Raw genomic sequence first — 25,809 nt, 5'->3', positions numbered from 1 at the left:
TACTATCAGCCCCCAGTCCGTCTCTCTAAAATTAGATCAAAAAGTGTGAGTGGACCCATATACAGTATATGTGTGTATGTATAATCTGTCCGCAGCCCATCCAGCTATATATAATAACCCTTTCTATGAATTTGTGATTGACATAAGTCAACAAGTAAATTTCATGATTGAATGAATACATGAACTTCGATCTCACTAGATCTGTATGTTGAAAATGAATGATAAATAATGTAAGAAGAATGCCAATGAGGTAGAATGTTGTGGGTGGGAACACAGATGAGGAGCCAGATTTCCAGCAGCAACGTTTATTTAAGATAAGGATTCATTATAAACCAACATGCAGTTCCATGCTGACAGCCCCTTTTTATAGGAAGCTGTCATCCTTTATCCCATAGCTTTAAAATACATCCCGTACTTGTGCAGGGGTACGCACTTACATGGACATAACACCCCTTCCCCCTCCCTTGGGGAAACTTTGTACACCACAAACATAATCATCCAGTTACATTGGTCTACAGCGGCTTCGCATTAACTGGCGGCTTTCCTGTATTTCTGCCGGGCCATCATACGTCGACCGCATTCTGAACAATTCTTCAGCTACATCAGATGGCTTACAAGTAATCTCTAGGCCTCCCCCTGAGCATATCCCTTAGTCAGAGATGGAGAAGAGCGAGACAGAGAAAAACGAGACGGAGAAGAGCGAGACCGACTCCGCAGCAATGGACCCTCAATAACAGGTATTTCATTCTGCACTGGTCTTGGTCCTTCAGATACCATTTCACAGCATTGTTGTCCCTCTCGCTTTTCTGGATTCCCGCCCTGGTTCACTTCTTCCAGCTCCCTAATAGTTGTCCCAGTGGCTTTGCTCCGAAGCTCGTCAATATGTCGGTGCCACAGTCACCCATCCTCAAGCTCCACCCAATACGAACGGGGACCCGTAACTTCTGTAATCTGCCAGCACCCATAAGGGTTTATCCGTATAATTCCGAGCGTATATTCGATCACCTTGCTCAAAGGTTTTGATCATACTTTCCCAGTCTGTGAGGGTTTCTGTCGAATAATCGGGGTGTATTCTGTCTAAATTTGTTCTCAGACGACCCATAAGTAATTTAGCTGGGCTTCTTCCAGTGGCTACACAGGGGGTAACGTGTTGGTTCAACAAATACTTATCAAGTTTCTCCTGATGGTCCCTGGGACCCATTGGAATCAACACCTCTTTGGTGTTCACACCATTCGTTCCGCCTGCCCATTATTTGTGGGGTGAAATGGTGTGACAAGGGCATGATGTATTCCTTGATTTACTAGGAATACCTTGAATGCCATTGCCGTAAATTGTGGCCCATTGTCCAATATCAACGTCTGGCAACCCATGTATTGCAAACAGTTTGTTTAGTACCCTAACAACAGCGTCCATCATAGTTGACCACATTATGGCCACCTCCAGCTATTTGGAATACGCATCAACAACAATTAGGAAGGACATCCCCTTTATTGGCCCTGCAAAATTGAGGTGTATTCTAGACCAGGGGCCTTTCGGTGTGTCCAAGTCCCATGGTGGAGCTGCAGGAGGTGCCGGTCTCGATTCCTGGCATGTTTGACACAACACCACCCACTCCACGATATCTCCATTTATATTAGGCCACCACAAATAACTACAAGCCAAAGCCTTCATCCTTATGATTCCGGGGTGGCCTTCATGTAGAGCAGGGGTAGTCAACCTTTTTATACCTACTGCCTACTTTTGTGTATCCGTAGTAAAATTTTCTAACCTCCTACCAGTTCCACAGTAATGCGCTGTGTATCGTCGTTTGCGCATGCCTCTCGCACATCGTGGATTGTGTTGGGGGGGCCGCCAGCTGCCAGTTCTACTTGTCTGTTACAGCTGGGTGGTGTGGGGGGAGATGCGCGAGCTATTCTGGGACGAGGCTCTTTTGTTTGCGGTCGCACTATAGCGCTATTTAGTTTCACTTACGTAATGTGAACTAAACTTATGCACAGGCAATACAAATAGTATATTTTCAGAAATTTAAATTGTCAAGGGGAATTTTATGAAAACCTAATGAAAATGTTTTTAAATAAGGCTATGAATTTTTTTTTTTAAGTCAATTAAATTTTTAAAAAAGGAAAGTGCTTAAGTATTGGACAAAACCTCTACCGCCCACTATGAAAGCTGGAACACCCACTAGTGGACAGAGACCAGGTTGACTACCACTGATGTAGAGTATCTAATAATGATTTCCTTAGCCTTGAGAGTATCACTACCCGATTCCCCCACAATAGGCAACCCTTTTGCACTGAAAGTTCGTATTGCCTTGCCCGGAATGGCTTAAAACTATACACTCACTGTCTCTTTAGGCCATCCCCTCCACACCCAGTTGAATACTTGTATGATTGTTCAATCTTTTCTCGACTGGGTTGCCACTTCCGTGTTCGTAACTAGTATGGATGGCATAGTCTCAATCAGCAGTACCAATGTTGCTGGAGCCAGATCCTCCACTAGATTAGGTAATAGGCATTGGCTTAGGCTGTCAGCATGGCCCAGTTCCATGCCATGTCGATGTATAAGTCAATAACTATATGCTGCTAAAAATTCTGTCCAACGTGTCATTCTTGGGAACAGGACTTGTGGTGTTTTCCAGTCCCCTGCAATTAGTCCTAATAGTGGCTTATGATCTGTCACTAAATCAAATTTCTTTCCATAAACATATTCATGGAATCTCTTTATCCCAGCAACCGCAGCCAACGCCTCTTTATCAAGTTGGCTATAGTTCCTCTCAGCTGATGATAGCGTCCTAGAAAAGAATGCTATTGGGGCGTCACAATTGTTTGGAAGGCAGTGACTTAAGACTCCCTCAACTCCAAACAGGGATGCATCGCACGTCAGGATGAACAGCAGGCATTCATTAAACTGAACTAAGATGCTATCTGAGGAAATTAATTTCTTCACCCCCACAAATGCAGCTGCTTCTCTGCACTCCCATACCCACAGTACCTTTTAAGCCCCCAACAGTCGATGTAGTGGTTTGGTGACAGATGCCTTTTGTCGCAAAAACACTCAAAATTGAGGAGCCCTAAGAAGGCCTGAAGTTCCATCTTATTCTTTGGTGTTGACGTAGCATGTATTGCTTGTCCTTTCTCCTTGGTGGGATGCAATCCGTACCCATCAATCAGATATCCCAGGAACTCAACTTGATTTACTGCTACTTTACACTTTTCTTCCTTTACCTTTAGCCCAGCCTCTTTAAATCTTTGTAACACTAGACGTAATCATTCAAATAATTCAATTTTACTGGTAGCAGAGATGAGCACATCGTCAAAATAGGGAACAGCCCCAGGGATGCTGTATAACAAATGTTCCCTGAAACAATTCTGGGGCCACACTTACCCCATACTGTAAGTGGCGGCAATGGGATGCCCCCCCGATGCGTTATGATGGTTTCTGCTTCGGCAGTGGCGTCATCCACAGGGAGCTGCCAATAAGATTGGGCAAGAACTAACTTTGCAAAGATCTTGCCCCCCCACTCAGCGAATGTAACAAATGCTGCACTACTGGTAGCGGAGATGAGCACATCGTCAAAATAGGGAACAGCCCCAGGGATGCTGTATAACAAATGTTCCCTGAAACAATTCTGGGGCCACACTTACCCCATATTGTAAGTGGCGGCAATGGGATACCCCCCCGATGCGTTATGATGGTTTCTGCTTCGGCAGTGGCGTCATCCACAGGGAGCTGCCGATAAGATTGGGCAAGAACTAACTTTGTGAAGATCTTGCCCCCCCCCTCAGCGAATGTAACAAATGCTGCACTACTGGTAGCGGATAAGCATGTTGAAGAGCCCTATTCAAAGTACATTTATAATCCTTACAAATTCGGACTGACCCATCTGGTTTCACTGGCGTCACAATAGGGGTCTCCCACTTGGCGTGGTCCACCGGTTCCAGTATGCCTTGCTGAATCAATTTATCTAGTTGTTCATCAACCTTGGACTTTAATTAAACGGCACTGTTCTCGGTTTCATTCTTACTGGTGCCACTTTGGGGTCCAAAGTGAAGGATATCAGGGTACCCCTATATTCTCCCAACCTTCCATCAAACACATCGGCAAACTCTTTACTCAACTCTCCGACAGTTTCTCCCAAGATTTTATGAACCCCAGTGATCTCTAACCCAAAGCTGCAATCCAATCCAGTCCCTGGAGGTTAGGCAGTGCACCTTCTTACAGCAACCAATTTAAGTGGCCCAGAGAAGTCTTTATATTCTACGTGGAACATTCGCCTACCCTTAATGGGAATGTTATTTCCTTGTTAGTCTCTCAAACAAATCCGGCTATGGATAAGCTTCCGTTCGGCTTCGTATTGCACCAATCTCTGTAGGGTCTGCCAGGATACAATTGTTGTTGCCGACCCTGTATACACTTCCATCTGGCAGGGTGATCCCGCAATACAGATGGTAATGTAAATTTTACTACTTCCTGGAATCCCGGTTTGATTGCTCACCCTCTCTGATTGAGGGCCATCTGTGTTAATAGAAAACACTCCTCCTCTGGGGTTCTTAGTCTCAGTGGGCCACACTTCCCCCCCCCATTACAAATTGGAGCCTGTTCTATTTGGGGGGCAGGCAATGCGGCACGGCAAACCTGTGCTAGATGACCCTTATTCCCACACCATCTGCAAATGGTGTTTTTATGGCGACACATAGCTCTCGGGTGATTTCCACCACAGCCTATACATGAGGAAGACAGCTTCTGATCCTCGGTCAATCTGCGATCCTTACTGGCTGCCCTCAACCGATGGACGACATCATGATTATCTTCCTCATCTTCAGTGTCCCCCCATAATTCCACCTCTCCCCGATGGATGGTTGCCCCCCTTCTAGCTGCCAGGGGGCTGCCTGAAGCTATCAAGATGGCTTCAGTTAGGTCAGCTTCAGGGTTCACGGCAGCATTAAAATGGAAAGCAAACCAAGGCACAATTAAAATCTTACGCGTCCTCCAAAAAAACTACAACGCTCTTCTTCCCCAGCAGGTGACAGACAAGGAAGAGAAAACTCTTGCTAAAAAGAAAGTTATTAAGTGAGCCTTACCCATTTTATGTTTCTTGCCGCAATTATTAAATGAATTATTGCAGCTAACTTTTTTTTTTATTCAAAAAGTTTTACAAAAAATCCGCCTTTCCCCAACCCCTCCCTTCACTAATACCTCCTCCCCCCTGACTTCCCGGAACAAGCACAAGATATAGTTAAAAATAAAACAAACATATGCTAAGAAAAATTTTCCCCAAAACTATTATGCCAATTTTCCCTCTCTAGCTCTGACTTCCTCCTAACATAACCAAAATCCTTCAAAAAATAAAAATAAAAAAATAAAAATAAATTAACAATTAACAGTAATAAAATATATAAATCAATAGAACAAATTAATCCTAAAGTATTTAAAACCAGCTAAAGCATAAAAATCCAATCCAATTCAAAAAATATCTCCCTCATAGCTTCTATAACTATATAATTTCCCCCCCAGGTCTTTCTTACATAAGATCTTTTGAGAATATTCTATTTAAAATTCAGTGCAACACATTATAAAATTTCAATACAGAAAATTACAATATCTATTCAACTTTAGTCCTTCTTCGTCAAAATCCAGTATAGATCCAAATATCTAGTCTTTTATAATAGATATAAAACATATAATCAACCCATTTCTTCCAGATCTTCCTCAGAATTTGTCTTTCCGGGACACTAATATTTTTGTCTGTTAATATTTCAAAAAAACCTTGTTTCAAGGATAATACTTTTGTCTCTTGCCATTTTTTTTGATGCATTAATCTCTGTCTTTCCTTCATTACTCCTTTTGAAAAGTCAGTCACAATATTTCCTAGTAGTTCCTTATGTCCAAGAATCCACAAATTACTGTCATATATTCCATCAGTCCAAAAAGAGAACTCTTGGAAAACATTAACCCTGTGAGTTTTTTAGATTCGGGAGACAGCCTCCTGTAGCACAAATTCAGGCATTTCATCCAAACTATTTAAAAAAAAACTTCTTTACATCAACTTGTTTATTCACGATCATATCTTCATATTTATCCACTTTTGTTTGTATCTCCTCCATTCTATTTTCCAAGTGGTTGCACTGGTTAATTTCCTCCAAGCTCTCATCCAAAACGTCCCCATTTTTTATCAATTCGTATTTTTGAATAATTAAATACATACTTTCTGTGTAATCCTGTATAAAGTCACGAATCCATTCTTCTGAAAGAACCTTCATGACAAAGTTCCTGCTGAGAATCCCCTTGTGAAATACTTAAACAACGTAATATAATCCAACAATCCACAGTCCAACACAATAAGATAAAATCTCCATTCAGTTTCGATTCCGCAGCAAGGCTCCCTTTGATGTATTGCTCTGCCTTCAGTTGCTCTCAAACGCCATTTTAAGCAATTAAAAGAAGGGGAAGAAAAAGATTTCTCTTTTTTTAAAAAAGGTGGAAGTCAGGAAATCAAAAATACTTGCAAACCAATAATTGTTCACTCATGCTTCTTCCGTTTGCTTTTAGAAATCCACAAAAAGAAATCAGTTGTTAGCAGAAGTGGACACCTTCCTCTTTTCCTGCTTTTGCAGAAGCGCACTGAATACTGGAGATTAAGGGAGGATTCAAAGGGATTCGACCTTTCGGGACTTTGCATAACAAAAACAAAGCCCCTAGGGGAATCTACCACTATCCCCCCCTTGCTCTTTCTCTCTCTTTCAACCAAAGAGGGAAATTGAAGCCGGGAACAGCTGTTTGTTGCTGTTTTCACCGGCTTTTACCATATTCAGTGTGGAGTGCCATAAATTAGCACCCAGCGAGAAAGGTGGCGCCACCCGGAAGTCACTTAGTAACACATTTGTAAAGTGAATCTGGCTTTCTCGTTGACTTTGCTTATCAGAAGGTGACAAAATGGAGGCGGAAAACGGGGCATTTCCATCAGCCCTTCTCTTTTTTTCCCCTAGTGTCCTTTTGCTAGCATGAGCTAGGCAGGCAGTCGCAATCTTTATATGGGCTTTTCTTTTGTCATGGGAGGGGGAAGGGGCTTGGAGTGGTACGTAGGAAATCCGCCCTGTCTCTGCAACATCAGCCCTCCTGCACTGCCCTACCTTGCCATGAGTGACATCGAGTTGACCACGCCCACTCAGTCACATGACCCACCCACCCCTACCAGCCATACCAACCCAACCTTTCACTAGGAAAAAATGGTTGTTAAATTACTTGAATCCAATCACTTATTAAGCTGTCTTTAAAAACATGAAAAAGATAAAAAGCTAAATGTCAAACCACAAGCCTAGCAAGCAAGGTGCCAGCTGTAACCGCAAGCAGGGAACAAAAGGAGCAATAGAGCTTATGCTAAGTAGAAGTTGGTTAAAACTGTGAAGCTTTAAACAGGCAAGGGGTAGGGGGGATATAGATTGAGCGCTTTGACAGGATGCTGTGCTGAAAAACAGCAAATGGGGGCTTTGGGGAGAGCCATAAGCTGCATGCTTTAAACAGGAAAAGGGGAGGGGGGAAATGATTCTGTGTAGAGGATAAAAGGACTGACCTATGCCTTGTCACCCATTCACCTTTGTTGCACCCGTATTTGCAAATACGTTAATAAAATTCTTTGCTACTTTCAAATTATTGTCCCAGGTAGTTCCATATGCGAACTTGAACTGTTTATCACAACATCTACAGAAGAGGTTATACTTGGCTCAATGGCAGTAACTGTGAGAGGGATCTAGGAGTTCCAGTGAATAATCACCTCAAATATGAGCTAGCAGTGTACTGCAGTTGCAGAAAAAGCCAATACGGTCCTAGTCTTCATCAACAGAGGGATAGTATCAAGATCACAGGAAGTGTCAGTACTGCATTCTACTGTAGTAGTAAGGCTACACTTCAGTGGTGAAATGTAAAATTTGTTACTACTGGTTCTGTGGGCGTGGCTTGGGGGGGTAAAGTGACTGGGTAGGTATGGCCAACTTTTTTTTTTTTACTTTTAAAAGCATTTTTTCTACAACCGCCACAGGTGCCACATGTAGTCATATCAGTGGGCATGCAAGCTCAGCTCCATTTTTTGCTGTCCACAGTCTCCAGAGCCTCTCTAGGAGTTTCTGGAGGCTGGAGACAGCAAAAAAGTCACTTCCTGTCCAACCAGAAGTTGGCAAACAGAACGTTTCTGGTCTCCAGAGGGCCTCTGGGGGGTGGGGAAGGCCGTTTTTGCCCTCCCCAGACTCAGAGAGAGGCTCTGGAGCCAGGTGAGAGAGAAAAACGGGCCTACCAGGCCATCGTGTGCCAGGAGTGGGGGTGGGGGGGTCGCATGCGCATGCATGCAGGCAGGGCCAGGGGTGAAATGTAGAAATGTTTGCTACTGGTTCTGTGGGCCTGGCTTGATGGGCGTGGCTTGGTGGTCATGTGACCGGATGGGCGTGGCCAACTTGACTTGGTTTCTCACTGTTAAAGCCAGGAGCTGCACTTTTGAAATACATTCTGCCCTTCTGAAGCCTCCAATGCTTTGAGTTTCCCTCTGTCACTCAAGCAAACATCGAAGCCTTCTCTTGCAGAAGCAGAATCCAGGCACAGAAATGGAATAATGGAGGGAATGGGCAGGAGAAGGTGTAAGAAGCAGAATCCAGTTACAGAAATGGAAAAATGAGGGAGGAATGGGGAGGAGAAAGTGTAAAAAGCAGTATCCAGGCACAGAAATTGAAAAATGAGGGGGGGAATGGGGAGGAGAAGGTATAAGAAGCAGAATCCAGGCACAAAAATTGAAAAACGAGGTGGGGGGGAATGTGGAGGACAAGGTGTAAGAAGTGGAATCCAGGCACAGAAATGGAAAAACAAGGTGGGGGAATGGGGAGGACAAGGTGTAAGAAGACGTTTCCTTACATTGCTGACATTTGGTGTTCTAAGGAAACATCTTCCAGCTCTTCAAGATCGACTTTAAGAAGCTGGCATCAAAAGCAGTGGCAGCAGGGCGACAGGGGCATGTGTATGTGTCTCCATCACTCTGCAAGGATTTGGAGGCAGACACCACCCCTCTTAGGAAAAGAGGAGGCAGCGAAGCCCTGGCTGTCACCTGGGAGAGGAGGACCGAGGAGGGACACACACAAACATATCCGTCGCCCCTGCTGCTGCTACTTTTGCTGTCAGCTTTTCGGAGCTCTTAAAGTTGATCTTGAAGAGTTGGAAGACATTTCCTTAGATGCTCCAAACAATGAGTTTGGCAGCATGGAAGGCAGAGAAACATGGCAGGGCTGTGGGCCTTGGACCAGTTTTGGGGCGTGGGAGCCAGCAATTGCTACTGGTATAGCGAACCATTCCCAATCTCCGCTCCTGATTCTCCCGATCCAGTCTGAACCAGTAGTATTTCACCGCTGGCTGGGGCGCATAGAATTATGGGTGTGAGCATGCGCGCAACCCCCCCGCCCCCACTCTTGGCACGCAATGGCAAAAAGGTTAGCCATCACTGCCCTAGTAAGACCACACCTAGAGTACTGCATCTAGTTTTGGGCAGCAGTGTTCCAATATTTGAGGGGCTGCCACAGAGAGGAGGGGGTCAAGCTATTTTCCAAAGCACCTGAAGGCCAGACAAGGAATAATGGTTGGAAACTGACCAAGGAGAGATTCAACCTAGAAATAAGGAAGAACTTTCTGACAGTGAGAATAATCAACCAATGGAACAGCTTGCCTTCGGAAGTTGTGGGAGCTTCATCACTTGAGACTTTCAAGAAAAGATTGGACTGGCATTTGTCAGAAATGGTATAGAGTCTCCTGCTTGAGCAGTGTGGGGGTTGGATTAGATGACCTATAAGGTCCCTTCCAACTCTGTTAACCTGAAGTTATCTGAAGCCGCTTTAAAAAAAGCACCTTTGAAAGAGGTTGTACCTTTCCCAACAGCAGTAAACTGTGAGAGGGATCTATTGTTATTAGTTGCAAAGTCGTGTCCAACCCATCACAACCCCGTGAACAACATTCCTCCAGGCCTTCCTGTCCTCTACCATCCTCTGGAGTCCATCTAAGCTCACACCAACTGCTTCAGCTAGTATCTCCTGCGTGCTTCCCTTCTTCCCCGCGCGCATTGCAACACCCGCTCTGCCAGCTCTCCCTCCCCCGACTGCTTACCTTCTGTGACAACTGATCCAGAGTCCAGAAGGCAAGCTGACCAGAGTTTTCGGTGTCCCCCAGCCAGCTGCCGCTGCTGGAAAGCAGCTGACAAAGAAGCCACTGAAAAGGTGGAAAACTGGTGGAAAAAGCTGCTGCCGTTGTTGCCATGTTCTTCGCGCATGTGCATCCCATTGGACTTGTAAGGCAATGGGATGCACGTGTATGAAAAACATGGCAGTGATGAACATGGCAGTTGGGGCAAGTGAGTGGCGACCGGGAGACCGGTTCAGGGGCATGGCCACCCGGTCATCGTTAACGGTTTGGCAACCTTGGCCATATTTTTCCTAATGTTTGCGTGAACGGGTGCGAACCGGTAGTAACCCACCACTAAAGCTAAGTAGTTTCACATTTTTATTTTTATTTATTTATTTATTTGTCAAGTACATATTAAATAATACTGTATATATAAATATAAGCATGAATTGAATATATAAAATGAATACAAATAAAGGGAACATTAGGACAGGGACGGTAGGCATACTGGTACTCTTATGCATGCCACTTACAGACATTTTAGGAATGTGGCGAGGTCAACAGTAGACAGTCTTAGGTTAAAATTTTGAGGGTTTTGGGATGAAACCACAGAGTCAGGTAGTGCATTCCAGGCATTGACCACTCTTGCTGAAGTCATATTTTCTGCAATCGAGTTTGGAGTGGTTCACTTTAAGTTTGTATCTATTGTGTGCTCGTGTATTGTTTTGGTTGAAGCTGAAATATTCATTGACAGGTAGGACATTGTAGCAGATAATTTTATGTACTATGCTTAGGTCAGACTGAAGTCGGCTAAGTTCTAAGTTGTCTAAGCCCAAAATTTCAAGTCTGGTGGCATAAGGTATTTTGTTGTGAGTAGAGGAGTGGCGGACTCTTCTCATGAAATATTTTTGGACTCATTCAATTGTATTAATGTTTGATATGCACTGTGGGTTCCAGACAGATGAGCTGAATTCAAGAATTGGTCTGGCAAAAGTTTTGTATGTCCTAGTTTGCAGTTCAATATTACCGGAGAAGAAACTACGCACAATTAGATTAACAACCCTTAATACTTTTTTAGCAATGCTGTTACAATGAGCTCTGCACTTAGATCATTTGAGATAAGTACTCCAAGGTCTTTGACACAGAGTGAGGGTCGTCTGTTAGGTCGTATCCATCCAGCTTGTATTTTGTGTTCTGATCTTTTTTGCCAATGTGTAAGACAGAGCATTTGTTGGTTGAGATTTGGAGTTGCCAATTGTTTGACCATTCTGAACTATAGTCAAGGTCTTTTTGTAGAGTAGCAGCATTGTCAATAGTGTTGAATAGTTTTACATCAGCAGCGAAGAGAACGCAGTTGCTTATAATATCACAAAAGTCATTTATGTAAAGAATAAAGAGTGTGGGTTCTAAAACGCTACCTTGGGGGGCACTGCTGCTAACAGGTGCAGGGTTAGATAAGGCATTCCCTATTTTGACTACTTGTTGCCTGTTTGATAGGAACGCAGCTATCCACTTATGCAGGAATCCGGAAATGCCATAAGATTTTAGTTTTAGAAGTAGTTTGTTGTGTACCACTGAATCGAAGGCTTTACAGAAGTCCATATAAATTGCATCTATTGATTTATCCTGGTTGAGTTTTAAAGTCCATATGTTTTTGCAGTGTAAGAGTTGCAGATTGCAGGACAAATTTTTTCTAAAGCCAAATTGCTTGTTAGAGAGTAGGTTGTTAGTCTCTAAGTAGAGGGTAATGGATTGGTTTATGATTGATTCCATGACTTTGCAGGCGACACAATATAATGAGATTGGTCTGTAATTATCAACTAAAATTCTACCATGAACTATTGCAGGAACTGGATATGTCTAACACAGAGAAGGACTGGGGTTATATCATAGCAGTCTTTCAATATTTGAGGGGCTGACACACAAAAAAGGGAGTGGACCTATTGTCTAATGGGCCTGAGAGCAGGACAAGGAGTAACAGAGGGAGAGTTATCAAAAAGAAATCAAACCTAGAATCAAGGAGAAATTTCCTTTCAGCGAAAATCAGTGGAAATTCTTTGCCTCAGAAGTTGTGGATGCTCCATCAATGGGGGTTTTAAAGAGATGATTGGACAGCCATTTGTCTGGAAGGGTACAGGGTCTCCTGGTTGGAGAGTTGGTCTCTTCCAATTCTATGTAATTCTATAAGAATTTCATAAACATTTAGGGCTCAGCACATTCCTACCCTTCACAAGCTATTTAGTGTCACATTTCACATGGATCAGTTGCAAAGGTAGGTTCCTAGTAGTCGAAAACGACTTGATAGCATTTAATCAGTGAAACTTCTTACGAACATGGAAGATAGAGACAAAGCAAGCGTGTTCTTTTGCCTCCTATCGGGAGAGGGCAGTCACATATAAGTGACTGGAAAGCCCTTAATAGGCATATGTGGTTGAGCTTAAAGGAGTTAAAACCATAGAGTACAGCATTGCTAGAAAGGATGGGAGGAGACGAACTTTTTCCGGATCACTCATGGGAGGAAGGTGGTGTGCCGAGTCGCTTTTGTGCTCTTCCCAGGGTCGAAGCAGCACGTGGAAGGTGAGTGGAGGGTCCAGGAGCAAGTGGGGCTATTTGATTTCCTCCATGATGTGGAAGCAGAGAAGCAACTAGGCTGAAGGATTTCAGCTCCTGCAGGTTCCTTCCCTCCCCAAATGCAAGTCCACCGGTGCTGCATGCTGGTGACAGCAGTTTTCTGCTGGTGGGAAGATTTAAAAAGTCTCCTTCAAGTTAAGGTTAATTCCTTAGGAACAGCTTCCCTCCAGAAGTTTTGGGTGCTAGATCACTTAAGGTCTTAAAGAAGAGATTGGACATCAATTAGTCCGGACTAACATAGAGTCTCCTGCCTGAGCAAGGAATTGGACTATAGAAGACCTCCAAGTCACTTCCAACTCTTGTTATTCTGTTACGGACTTGCTGTTTTCTTGGCAACAATATTGGACTGATCTGCATCTGCTTTCTTCCTTCTAAGTCTACAAGCACAATATTTCCTATTGGTGCGCTATCCATGCGTTAAGCGGGTTAAACTGTGCTTTGTAAAAAAAAAAAAGCTATTGGGGACTTATTGGGATGTTTAGTTGTATAGGTGGTCCTCACTTACCACTTGTTCCTGGAGCCTTCAAAATTACAATGGCACTGTAAAAGCATACATTCATCTTGTACACAAATTTGTGGCCATCGTAGCACATTCAGTGACCGCATTTCAGAAGTTCCTGTGGATATGAAGATGGAGGAAAAGGAGTTGCACCAATTGAGATATTGCCAACGGCTGCACATTGATGATGGTTGCAGCATTCCACCTTCATAAACCCCATTAGTGACCTTTCCAGCTATCCTCTGTCAAATAAAATCAATGGGAATACTGGTAGGAAGTTGCAAGTTCTGTGTAATTTGTCTTTAACAAGCCACAGTTATTTGTTTAAAGGGCAAACGTGGTGCTTCAAATCTTGCAGAGGCTTTAGGCATCATTTCATCAGTTAAAACCCCCACATCTCTAAAATTAACTCAGAAATGTTGGACTGTAACCATTTTAGGACATTTTTCAGGTTGAAAACACATGGACTTTCCACATATATACATTTGTAAATTCGTGTATTTGTACTTCTCTCTGTATGCATATATCTACAATTGGATAATCTAACCCAGATTATCTGTCTGCACTTCCAGATATGCAGCCATGTAAAAAAGAAAGTACACCTCTTTGAGTTGTATGGTTTTACATAATAGAATACAGTAAAAACCATCTGGTCCTTAGCAATTATTAAAGATAGGTTAACACAACCTCAGATGAACAATTGTTGTTGCTGTTGTTAGTTGAGAATTCATGTCCAACCCATAGCAACCCCATGGACAACGTTCCTCCAGGCCTTCTATTCCTCTACCATCCTCTGGAGTCCATTTACATTCATGCCTACTGCTTCAGTGACTCCATCCAGCCACCTCATTCTCTGTCGTCCCCTTCTTCTTTTGCCCTCAATCTTTCCCAGCATCAGGCTCTTCTCCAGTAAGTCCTTCCTTCTCATTAGGTGGCCAAAGTATTTGAGTTTCATCTTCAGGATCTGGCCTTCTAAAGAGCAGTCAGGGTTGATCTCCTCTAGGACTGACCGGTTTGATCACCTTGCAGTCCAAGGGACTCGCAGGAGTCTTCTCTAGCACCATAGTTCAAGGGCCTCAATTCTTTGGTGCTCAGCCTTTCTTATGGTCCAACTTTCATAGCTATACATTGCAATTGGGAAAACCATAGCCTTGATTATATGCACTTTGTTGGCAGGGTGACATCTCTGCTTTTTAGTATGCTGTCTAGATTTGCCATAGCATCCTATCCAGGAGCAAGTGTCTTTTAATTTCTTGGCTGCAGTCCCCATCTGCAGTGATCTTGGAGCCCAGGAAAGTGAAATCTGTCACTACCTCCATTTCTTCACCATCTATCTGCCAGGAATTGAGAGGGCCGGATGCCATGATTTTAGTTTTCTTAATGTTGAGTTTCAAGCCAATTTTTGCACTCTCCTTCTTCACCCGCATCAAGAGGCTCTTTCTGCATATCTGAGGTTGTTGATATTTTTCCCAGCAATTTCAACTTTTGATTCATCTAGCCCCGCCTTTCTTATGATGTGCTCTGCATATAAGTTAAATAAGCAGGATGACAGTATACAGCCTTGCCAGACTCCTTTTCCAATTTTGAACCAATCGGTTGTTCACTGTTGCTTCTTGACCTGCGTATAGGTTTCTCAAGAGACAAATAAGATGGTCTGGTACTCCCATCTCTTTAAGAACTTACTACAGTCTGTTGTGATCCACACGATCAAAGGCTTTAGCATAATCAATGAAGCAGAAGTAGATGATTTTCTGGAACTCCCTAGCTTTCTCCGTGATCCAGCGTATGTTGGCAATTTGATCTCTAGTTCCTCTGCCGCTACGAAATCCTTCCTGTACTTCTGGTAGTTCTCGATCCACATACTGCTGGAGCCTGGCTTGTAGGATTTTAAGCATACTGTAACTTTATTAGCATGTGAAATGAGTGCAATGGTGCAGTAGTTTGAACATTCTTTGGTATTGCCTTTCTTTGGAATTGAATACAAACTGACCTTTTCCAGTCCTGTGGCCACTGTTGAGTTTTCCAAATTTGATGGCAAATTGAGTGTAGCACTTTTAGCACATCGTCTTTTAAGATCTTGAATAGCTCAGCTGGAATACTGTCATCTCCCCTAGCTTTGTTGTTGCTCAGATTTCCTAAGGCCCATTTGACTTCACATTCTAGGATGTCTGGCTCGAGGTCAGTGACCACCCCAACATGGTTATCAGGGACGTTAAGCTCATTCTTGTATAGTTCTTCTGTGTAATTTTGCCTCCACTTCTTAATCTCTTCTGCCTCTGTTAGGTCCCTGCCATTTTGGTCCTTTATCATACCCATCTTTGCATGAAACATTCCCTTCATATCTCCAATTTTCTTGAAGAGATCTCTGGTCCTCCCTATTCTATTGTTTTTCTCTGTTTCTTTGCACTGTTCATTTAAGAAGGTATTCTTATCTCTTCTAGCTATTCTCTGAAATTCTGCATTCAATTGGGTGTATATTTCTCTTCTCCCTTGCCCTTCACTTCCCTTCTTTTCTCAGCTATTTTGCTTTCTTTTATTTCTTTTTCTTTGGGATGGTTTTAGTTGCTACCTCTTGTACAATGTTGCGAACCTCCGTCCATAGTTCTTCAGGCACTCTATCAGATCTAATTCCTTAAATATATTTGTCACCTCTACTGTATATTCAACAGGGATATGATTTAGTTCATACCTGAGTGACCTAGTGCTTTCTCCTACTTTCTTCAATTGAAACCTAAATTTTGCAAGGAGAAGCTCATGATCTGAGCCACAGTCAGCTCCTGGTCTTGTTTTTACTGACCGTTAGAGCTTCTCCATCTTTGGCTGCAGAGCACATAGTCAGTCTGATTTCTGTGTTGACCGTCTGGTGAATAATATATCATATCATATCACATCACATCACATCACAACACAACACAACACAACACAACATAACAACAGAGTTGGAAGGGACCTTGGAGGCCTTCTAGTCCAACCCTCTGCCCAGGCAGGAAACCCTACACCATCTCAGTCAAATGGTTATCCAACATTTTCTTAAAAATTTCCAGTGTTGGAGCATTCACAACTTCTGCAGGCAAGTCGTTCCACTTATTAATTGTTCTAATTGTCAGGAAATTTCTCCTTAGTTCTAAGTTGCTTATTTCCTTGATCAGTTTCCACCCATTGCTTCTTGTTCTACCCTCAGGTGCTTTGGAGAATAGTTTGGCTCCCTCTTCTTTGTGGCAACCCCTGAGATATTGGAACACTGCTATCATGTCTCCCCTAGTCCTTCTTTTTATTAAACTAGACATACCCAGTTCCTGCAACCGTTCTTCATATGTTTTAGCCTCCAGTCCCCTAATCCTCTTTGTTGCTCTTCTCTGCACTCTTTCTAGAGTCTCAACATCATTTTTACATCGTGGCGACCAAACCTGGATGCAATATTCCAAGTGCGGCCTTACCAAGGCATTATAAAGTGGCACTACCACTTCACGTGATCTTGATTCTATCCCTCTGTTTATGCAGCCCAGAACTGTGTTGGCTTTTTTAGCAGCTGCTGCACACTACTGGCTCATATCTAAATAGTTATCCACTAGGACTCCAAGATCCCTCTCACAGGTACTACTATTGAGCAAGGTACCACATATACGGTACTGGTGCATTTTGTTTTTTTGGCCTAAATGTAGAACCTTACTTTTTTCACTGTTGAATTTCATTTTGTTAGATAGCGCCCAATGTTCAAGTCTGTCAACATCTTTCTGTAACTTGAGCCTATCTTCTGGAGTGTTGGCTATTCCTGCCAGCTTGGTGTCATCTGCAAATTTGATGAGTTCCCCATCTATCCCCTCGTCCAAGTCATTGATGAAGATGTTAAAGAGTACTGGGCCTAAAACAGAGCCTTGGGGTACTCCACTGCATACTTCCCTCCATGTGGATGTAGTTCCGTTGAGGACTACACGTTGAGTGCGGTTGGTCAGCCAGTTACGAATCCATCTGGTGGTGGTGCTGTCTAACCCACATTTTTCTACTTTATCTAGTAGTAGGTTATGGTCTACTTTATCAAATGCTTTACTGAAGTCCAAGTAAATTATATCGACAGCATTCCTCTGGTCTACTAATTATGTCATTTTGTCAAAGAATGCAATTAGTCTGGCATGATCTGTTTTTGACAAACCCATGTTGGCTTTTGGTTATTACTTTGTTTGCTTCTAGGTGTTTGGTGATTCGTTGCTTGATTATCTTTTCCAGAATCTTCCCCGGTATTGAGGTCAGGCTGATAGGTCTGTAGTTTCCTGGATCTGGTTTTTTTTCCTTTTTTGAAGATGGGAACTACATCAGCTCTTTTCCAGTCCTCTGTCAGCTCCCCTGTGCTCCAGGATCTTTGAAAGATATAGTTCAGTGGTTCTGAGATCACGTCTGCCAGTTCCTTCAGAACCTTGGGGTGTAATCCATCCGGTCCTGGTGATTTGAACTCGTCTAGGATAGACAGGTGTTCACTTACCATTTTCTTCCCTATTTTAACTTGTGTTTCTAATCTGTTTTTTGTAGTGCTGTTTTTGATAGGTTGGATTGTTTTTCCTTTTGTGTAAAGACAGATGCAAAAATGAGTTAAGTAGATCTGCTTTCTCCTGTTGCTTGTCATCTTCTTGCCACTTTCTCCCAGCAATGGGCCAATTGTTTCCTTGACTTTTTTCTTGTTTTTAACATGTTGGAAGAAGCTTTTTTTGTTATTTTTTACTTTTGTCGCTAGCCTTTGTTCATTGTGAGCCTTAGCTTTCCTCACTTCATCTTTACAGGCTCGGGCTATTTGCTGATATTCTGCCTTAGTTATTTGCCCCTCTTTCCACTTTTTATATTTGTCCTTTTTGTCTTTCAATTTGTCAGATAGTTCTTTATGCATCCAAGCTGGTTTCTATTATTTTTCTTCTTCATTGGTATTGTGCTAGACTGCGCTTTTATAATCTCAGTTTTCAAAATTTCCCAAGCTTCTTGAGTTGTTTTCCCCCTTAGGATTCTCATCCATTGAATCGTTCTCAAGCTCTCTCTAAGTTTATTGAAATTAGCTCTCTTAAAGTCCAAGACTCTAGTTTGACTTTGTTCTACTTTGTTCTACAATGATGCTTGACATATCATGTCACCATTTATTCTACAAAAAAAAAAGCCAAAATAGAGAAGCCTTGTGTGAAAAAGGCTTATGATTAACATCTTGTAGAGCCACATTTAGCATCAATAACTGGAAGTAATTGTTTTCTGTATGACTTTATCAGTCTGTAACATTGCTATGGAGGAATTTTGGCCCACTCTTCTTTACAACATTGCTTCAGTTCATTGAGGCTTATAGGCATTTGTTTATGCCCAGCTCTCTTGAGTTCCTGCCACAGCATTTCAATCAGGTTGAGGTCTAGACTTTGACTGCAGTTGCAACACCTTGATTCTTTTCTTTTTCAGCCATTCTGTTGTAGATTTGTTGGTGAGCTTGCAATCATTGTCCTGTTACATAATCCTCTGTTAGCCAAGCTTTAGCTGTTTAACAGATGCCCTGACATTTGTCTATAGAATAATTTAGTATAGAGAGGAGTCATAGGAGACTCACATAGTGCAAGGTGTCCAGGTCCTGTGGCTGCAAAAGAAGCCCAAATCATCACCACTTCATCACTGTGCTTGATGGTTGGTATGAGATGTTTGTGCTGAAATGCTGTGTTTGGTTTTCATCTAATGTGGCACTGTGCATTATAGCCAAACATCTCCACTTTGGTTTCGTCTCTCCAAAGGACAGTGTTCCAGAAGTCTTGTTATTTGTTCAGAAGTAATTTTGCAAACCTCAGATGTCAGACTTCTATGTCATTTTAGAAAGAAGAGACTTTGTCCTGGCAACCTTTCCAAATGAACCATACTTGTTCAGTCTTTTTCTAGTGTACTGTCATGAACTTTAACATTTCACAAGCTAAATGAGACCTGTAGAATCTGAGATGTAATGCTTGGATTTATTGTAATTTCTCTGAGCGTTGCACGTTCTGAACTTGGGGTGAACTTGCTGGATCTTCCACTCCTGGGAAGATTGCCAATTGTCAGCGGCGACCTTAGAGCAGCAATTGTTGCTGCTCATCTACAGTGCATTCGCAAAGTATTCGGGGGCCCTTCACTTTTGTCAATTTTGTTATGGAGCAGCCTGATTCTACAGTGGTTGAAATTCATTTTTTTTCTCATTAATCTACACTCAGTACTTCTGTTTTCATTTTGTCATGATGTTGTACTGAGTGTAGATTAATGAGAAAAAAATGGATTTCAACAACTGTAAAATCAGGCTGCAGTATTGACAAAATGAAGGGGGTCTGAATCAGGGGTGAAATCTACTTACCCTCCTTACTGGTACGGAAGTGCACACACCAAGCGCATCACATACGCGCACAGACAAAAGCTGCGCATGCGCAGAAGTTTAAAAAACACATTACTTCCTGGTTAAAACCAGGAAATAACAATGCCCCGGGCGGGTGAGCGGAGCTTTGCTCCGTCATCACTACTGGATCGCCGAACTACCGGCCACGATCATTACCAGATTGTACGATCCAGTCCGATTCGGGAGCATTTCAACCCTGATCTGAATGCTTTCTGAATGCACTATAGATGAGTAGCAACAATTGCTTCTCTAAGGTCCCCATTGACATCTTTACTCTTTGGCATTTAACACAACCTCAATGCCGGAGAGCAGCAAACTCCTAGAACTTTGGCTTTTATAGATACAGTCACGCTTGCTGATGATAATTCAACAAGAGCACTTGATTAGGATTAGGATCACTGGGCTGCTGCTTAGCCTCATCATACCTATGGAAGAAAGAGGGTGTACTTTGTTTTTCTGCATAACTGTATTGGGTGATAACCCTTTGTGAATTTGTGACTGACATAAGTCAACAGGTGAATTTCATGATTGAAAGGCTAATGGCCCTTGGATCCCGGTAGTCAAATGAGTCACAATTAATGTATAATATTATTCTTAACATTGCCGCATGTTTGTTTTTTCATTGTAATGTATACTTCTCTTTTTCACATCTTCTGCAACCCTTTTACAAACAATAAAAGCTACATTTTCATTTGAATCTTACAGACAAAGATGATGCCAAGCTCCATAGATGTGCCTATTGTGATTATGCAGGGGAGAATACACTCTGAAGAAAAGCAGACACAAATTATCTGAATGTGGTAAAAGCTCAGGTCAGAACTGCTCCTTTTTGGTTCATGAAAGGACCCACACAGGAGAGATGCCCTACAAGTGTTCCCAATGCAGTAAATGCTTTAGCAAAAATGGCAATTTAGTGATGCATCAGAGGACTCACACCAGGGAGAAGCCATATGACTGTCCTGATTGTGGGAAACGTTTCATTGGAAATTCCAACTTCATGAGACACCAGAGGACTCACACAGGAAAGAAACGCTTTGACTGTCCTGATTGTGGGAAATGTTTCAGTTGGTACAGCAGCCTGGTGATACACCTGAGGACTCACACTGGAGAGAAACCCTTTAAATGTCCTGATTGTTGGAAAAGCTTCAGTCAGAATTCCAACCTGATGATACACCAGAGAATTCACACAGGAGAGAAACCCTTTGAATGTCCTGAATGTGGGAAAAGTTTTAGTCAAAATTATGCCCTGGTGATACACCAGAGGACTCACACAGGAGAGAAACCCTTTAAATGTCCTGAATGTGGGAAAAGTTTTAGACAGAATTCTGACCTAGTGAGCCATCAGAGAACTCACACAGGAGAGGAACCCTTTGAATGTCCTGATTGTGGAAAAAGTTTCCGTTACAATTCCAGCCTGGTAAATCATCAGAGAACTCACACAGGTGAGAAACCTTTTAAATGTCCTGATTGTGGAAAAACATTCAGTCAGAATTCCAACCTGAGGAATCATCAGAGGACTCACATCAGGGAGAAACCGTATGACTGTCCTGATTGTGGGAAAAGTTTCATTATAAATTCCCACCTCGTGAGACACCTGAGGAGTCACACAGAAGTGAAACCCTTTGAATGTTCTGATTGTGGGAAATGTTTCATTGGAAATTCACAACTCGTGAGACATCTGAGGACTCACACTGGAGAGAAACCCTATGAATGCTCTGATTGTGGGAAGAGTTTTAGTTACAATTCCAACCTAGTGTTACATCAGAGAACTCATACAGGAGAGAAACCGTTTGAATGTTCCGATTGTGGGAAATGTTTTAGTCTTAATTATGGCTTGATGATACACCAGAGGACTCACACAGGAGAGAAACCTTTTGAATGTCCTGAATGTGGGAAAAGTTTTAGTCAGAATTCTGACCTGGTGAGCCATCAGAGGACTCACACAGGAGAGAAACCCTTTGAATGTCCTGATTGTGGAAAAAGTTTCAGTTACAATTCCAGCCTGGTAAGACATCAGAGAACTCACACAGGAGAAAAACCCTTTCAGTGTTCTGATTGTGGGAAAAGTTTCCGTCACAATCCCAACCTGGTAAGACATCAGAGAACTCACACAGGAGAGAAACCCTTTGAATGTTCTGATTGTGGAAAAAGTTTCAGTGAGAATTCCCACCTGGTAAGACACCAGAGGACTCACACAGGAGAGAAACCCTTTGACTGTTCAGAGTGTGGGAAAAGTTTCAGTTACTGTTCTCACCTGATGAAACACCGGAGGACTCACACAGGAGAGAAACCCTTTGAATGTTCTGATTGTGGGAAATGTTTTAGTCAGAATTCTGACCTGGTGACCCACCACAGGACTCACACAGGAGAGAAACCATTTGAATGTCCTGATTGTGGGAAAAGTTTCAGTCAGAATTCCCACCTGGTGACACACCACAGGACTCACACAGGAGAGAAACTCTTTGAATGTTCCGATTGTGGGAAAAGATTCAGTCAGAATTCCAACCTGATAAGACATCAGAGAACTCACACAGGGGAGAAATTGTAGTTGGTATCTAGAGTAGAGGTCTTCCAACTTGGCAGCTTTAAGACTTGTGGACTTCAACTCCCAGAATTCTCCAGCCTTTAACTGGTGCACCATGCTGTCATGCTGGGAGTTGAAGTCCACAAGTCTTAAAGCTGCCAAGTTTGAAGACCTTTGATCTAGAGTGTGAGAAAACGTTCAGTTCCCATTCTAATCTGCGAAAATACCAGAGGACTCATACAGGAGAGAAACCATATGTGTGTCTGGACTGTGGTAAAAGTTTCAGTTACCGTTCTAACCTGATGAAATACTTGAGGACTTACACAGGAGAGAAATCCTATGAGTGTCTAGAGCAGGGGTCCCCAACCTTTTGATCCTCAGGGACCACCAAGTTCATAATTTTAAATCCCGTGGACCACTGGTGCGGGGGGAGGCTCAGCCGCCTTTAACTGGTGCGCCATTATTATTTTTTGCAGAACATAACCAAGGCAATGCAGCAAAGGAAGCAAAGCTAACAAATCTCAGTTCCCTCACTTCATGCTAAGTTTCTTTTAAGAATTTATACTCATTCCCATATTAAATGCACATATACTCGTACCTGGGATTTATCCACCAATCCAATACAAAGAGAAGTCTTTAAAGCCCGGTGTTTCTAAATCTTCGTTTTTAAATTACACAGGCAAAAAAAAAAAAAGCAGGTTGGAAGCAAATGGAGGACTTGGGAATGTTATGGTTGGGGGAAAAATCAGTGAGAAAACAGGAGATGTCAGAAAGGGATGGCCGATGTAAATAATATTTTTTTAAAATCACAGTCAAAGGGGGTTTGAGCAGCTAACGCTGGAAAAGTGAACTTAGGAAAGCGTCAGCTGGGTACAAAAAGAGGAAGGGTCTTTTTTTTCCCTCCAGAAAGAGCCACAGGAAAAGAAGGGGAAAGAGCCAGGCGAGAGACAAGCCTTTGTGAGGAAAAGTCAGGCAAAGATACCCTACTACCAGGTTTCTTCCTCCTCCTCTTCCTGGAACTGCTGCTGCTCTTCTTCCTTTTCTTCCCAGCCGTAGCCACCAAACCTCTGAAGATCCAGTATTTCCACCTCATCCAAAAGGCTGGCTGGGGGCAGAAGGATGGAAGGGGTGGTGAGGGCTTTGTGGGGTCCCCCTAATGGGGGATGGCTTGAAGTAGACGAAGGGCTCAGCTTGGCATACGAGAGCTGACGCTGGGCTCGACCTGCGCTGGAGGGGAGCTGCTATGGGGGACTGATGAGGGGGCGCTTGTGGCTCGGAGTGCTTGCGGCTTGGAGTGATAAACCGTGTTCAGAAAGCACTACAGCAGAGAGAAGCAGACAGAGTCAACCCTGGCTTTGCTGTCCATTGCAGACGCTAGATCGGCCCCCTACAAACTCTTGTCTGTCGAGGAGCCCAGCCAAAGTTTCCCGTGCCGCTTCAGCGAGCGCTCCTTGAGAGACGAGAGTTTGCAGGGGGCCGATCTAGAGTCTGCAATGGACAGCAAAGCCAAGGATGACTCCCGCTGCTTCTCTCTGCTAACAGGCGGCAAAGCTAACTGCCTGAAGGACCCCATCCTGTCCCTGAGAGTCAAAGTGCTGAAGCATGAGCGGTGCAGGAAACCTTGGCTGGGCTTCTTGAGAGAAATGGAAAGATTTCTCTGCGGCCCACCAAAATTTTCTCACGGACCACAAATGGTCCACGGACCACCGGTTGGTGACAACTGGTCTAGAGTGTGAGAAAACGTTCAGTTCCCATTCTAATCTGGGAAAACACCGGAGGACTCACACAGGAGAGAAACCATATGTGTGTCCAGAGTGTGGGAAAAGTTTCAGTTACCCGTCTGTGTTTATGAAACACTAAAGGACCCACACAGGGGAGAAGCCCTACAAGTGCTCCCAAAGTGATAAATGCTTTAGTGGAAATGGCAACTTGCTGATACACCAGAGGACTCAGACGGGAGAGAAGCTATATGAGTGTCCGGATTGTGGGAAAGATTTTAATACTAGTTCTAACCTTATAAATCATGTAGTTTTACACACAGAAGAAACCTTTTATACGTCCAGCCTGTGGACGATACTTAAAGCGTAAATCATCTCTTATTGCACACAAGAAAACCCACATGAGGCAGAAGTGGATGAGTTTAGAGAAAACCTGAAAATTAGTTTGTGATCTCCCATTGAAAGTTTAGGTTAGAAATTTACTGTTTGAATTCCGCCTGATTGTTTTTACTCAAACGTGTCTCAGGATTGTACCTGTAGATGGGGAGACGAAAATGGAAAATGTTTGCAATGGCCCTTATGCAACTACCCCCAATCCTATGTTCTCTCTTATTTGGCCGTTAAATAAATTTGTGAGTCATTAAGCAGAACAGTGGTTACTTCAGGGTTGGGGGCATAGCACAGGCCCAGGCTTGCCTTCCAACGGCCTCCTCTACCCCAACCCCTTCCCTCCCTCACAGGCCTTTTCACTCCCATGGGGTCCCCGCAAGACTTAGGCCTGACTCCCACTCCACTAGGCCTCACAGCCTCCTCCATAACCTTTGAAGGTCTCTGAACCTCAAGTTGGTGAAGAAGCCCAGGACACGCATCCCAGGGCCACCTGGCTATGTCCTGGAAGCAGCCGTTATTTTCAGTGTGCCTAAAATTCAACCCTGGGCCATGTGATGGACTTGTGGAAGCAGCTGCCATTTTGTTACATCTGCCTCAGGGCCAAAATAGCGACTGCTTCTGAGTAATTGTCACGTGGGGAGAGGGAGAAACTGCTCTGCTTCATTAAGGGATTGTGGGTGCACTGAAAATGATGGCTGCCTCCAGGAGGTCTCCAAAAGTTAAGTGTTTGATGGATGAGGGACATGTAGGGATAGACACAAGGCCCAATGAAAATAGCAATGTTAAAATTTCAGATGAAAAAGCCTTGCAGATGAATCTGATGGAAAAGAGCTGTAGGAATATTGAGTTGAGGAGAAAAAGGATCCTGGCTTTGATGATAGGATCTAAAAGTTTTATTAGCAATTCCTGCTGTGATCTCATTTTCTTGGAGGTGCCTGCTTGTTCCTCTTTGATGGCTCCTGAGCGAAAGCAGCATTCTGACATATCTATTGTATCCACTTGGTGGTGGCGATGTGAGGAAAAAATTGAACAGAGGAAAATCTTTCATTTTTACTAATGCATTGTGTTAGAACTATCAGTAGCTTTTGACAATGCAAAAATTGGGTAGCGTCAGTGTTGCTATAAACGCTAGGACCAGGCAAGACAGACAGACAGTCGCCTCAAAGTACGAGATGTACAGTGAATAAGTTTAATAATAAATTTAACAATAAAATTGTTTTCTCAATTCTTGCTCCGTGCTGAGGTCTCCACACATAGAATTTCTAATGCACTACAATTTTTCAGCTACCTGTAATCTTGTGCAGTCTGCATCTCTATGACTAATCTGTCTTCCTCAGCTTCCTTTCCCTCATTATAAATTTAAAATTTATTTTTTTTTACTACTGGGTCTGTGGGCTTGGCTTGGTGGGGGGTAATGTGACTGGGTGGGTGTGGCCAAGTTTTTTTTTAAAGCATTTTTTTACAGCCTCTTCAGCCCAAGAGCTTATAGAAAAAATGCTCTAAAAGGGTTCTCACAATCCCGGCTGA

At 43.1% G+C, this 25,809-nt stretch overlaps 1 protein-coding gene across 4 annotated transcripts in view; it reads left to right on the top strand.

Annotated features, from left to right (window-relative positions):
- Nucleotides 1-25,587, top strand: part of LOC131193115 (zinc finger protein OZF-like) — a 32,405-nt gene extending 6,818 nt beyond the window's left edge. Inside the window, exons 1-2 of one of the 4 annotated variants that reach the window (XM_058172969.1) lie at nucleotides 12,634-12,724; nucleotides 20,356-25,587. In XM_058172969.1, coding sequence (XP_058028952.1) covers nucleotides 20,510-22,198 — 1,689 coding nt within the window. In that variant the 5' untranslated portion in view covers nucleotides 12,634-12,724; nucleotides 20,356-20,509 and the 3' untranslated portion in view covers nucleotides 22,199-25,587. The other 3 variants (XM_058172971.1, XM_058172972.1, XM_058172970.1) reach the window with 3 other exon arrangements.
- Nucleotides 25,588-25,809: the final 222 nt, after the last annotated feature.

Source organism: Ahaetulla prasina, chromosome 2 (genome assembly GCF_028640845.1).
Source record: "Ahaetulla prasina isolate Xishuangbanna chromosome 2, ASM2864084v1, whole genome shotgun sequence".
Taxonomy (NCBI): Eukaryota; Metazoa; Chordata; class Lepidosauria; order Squamata; family Colubridae; genus Ahaetulla; species Ahaetulla prasina.
This window is presented reverse-complemented; position numbering and strand designations above follow the sequence as displayed.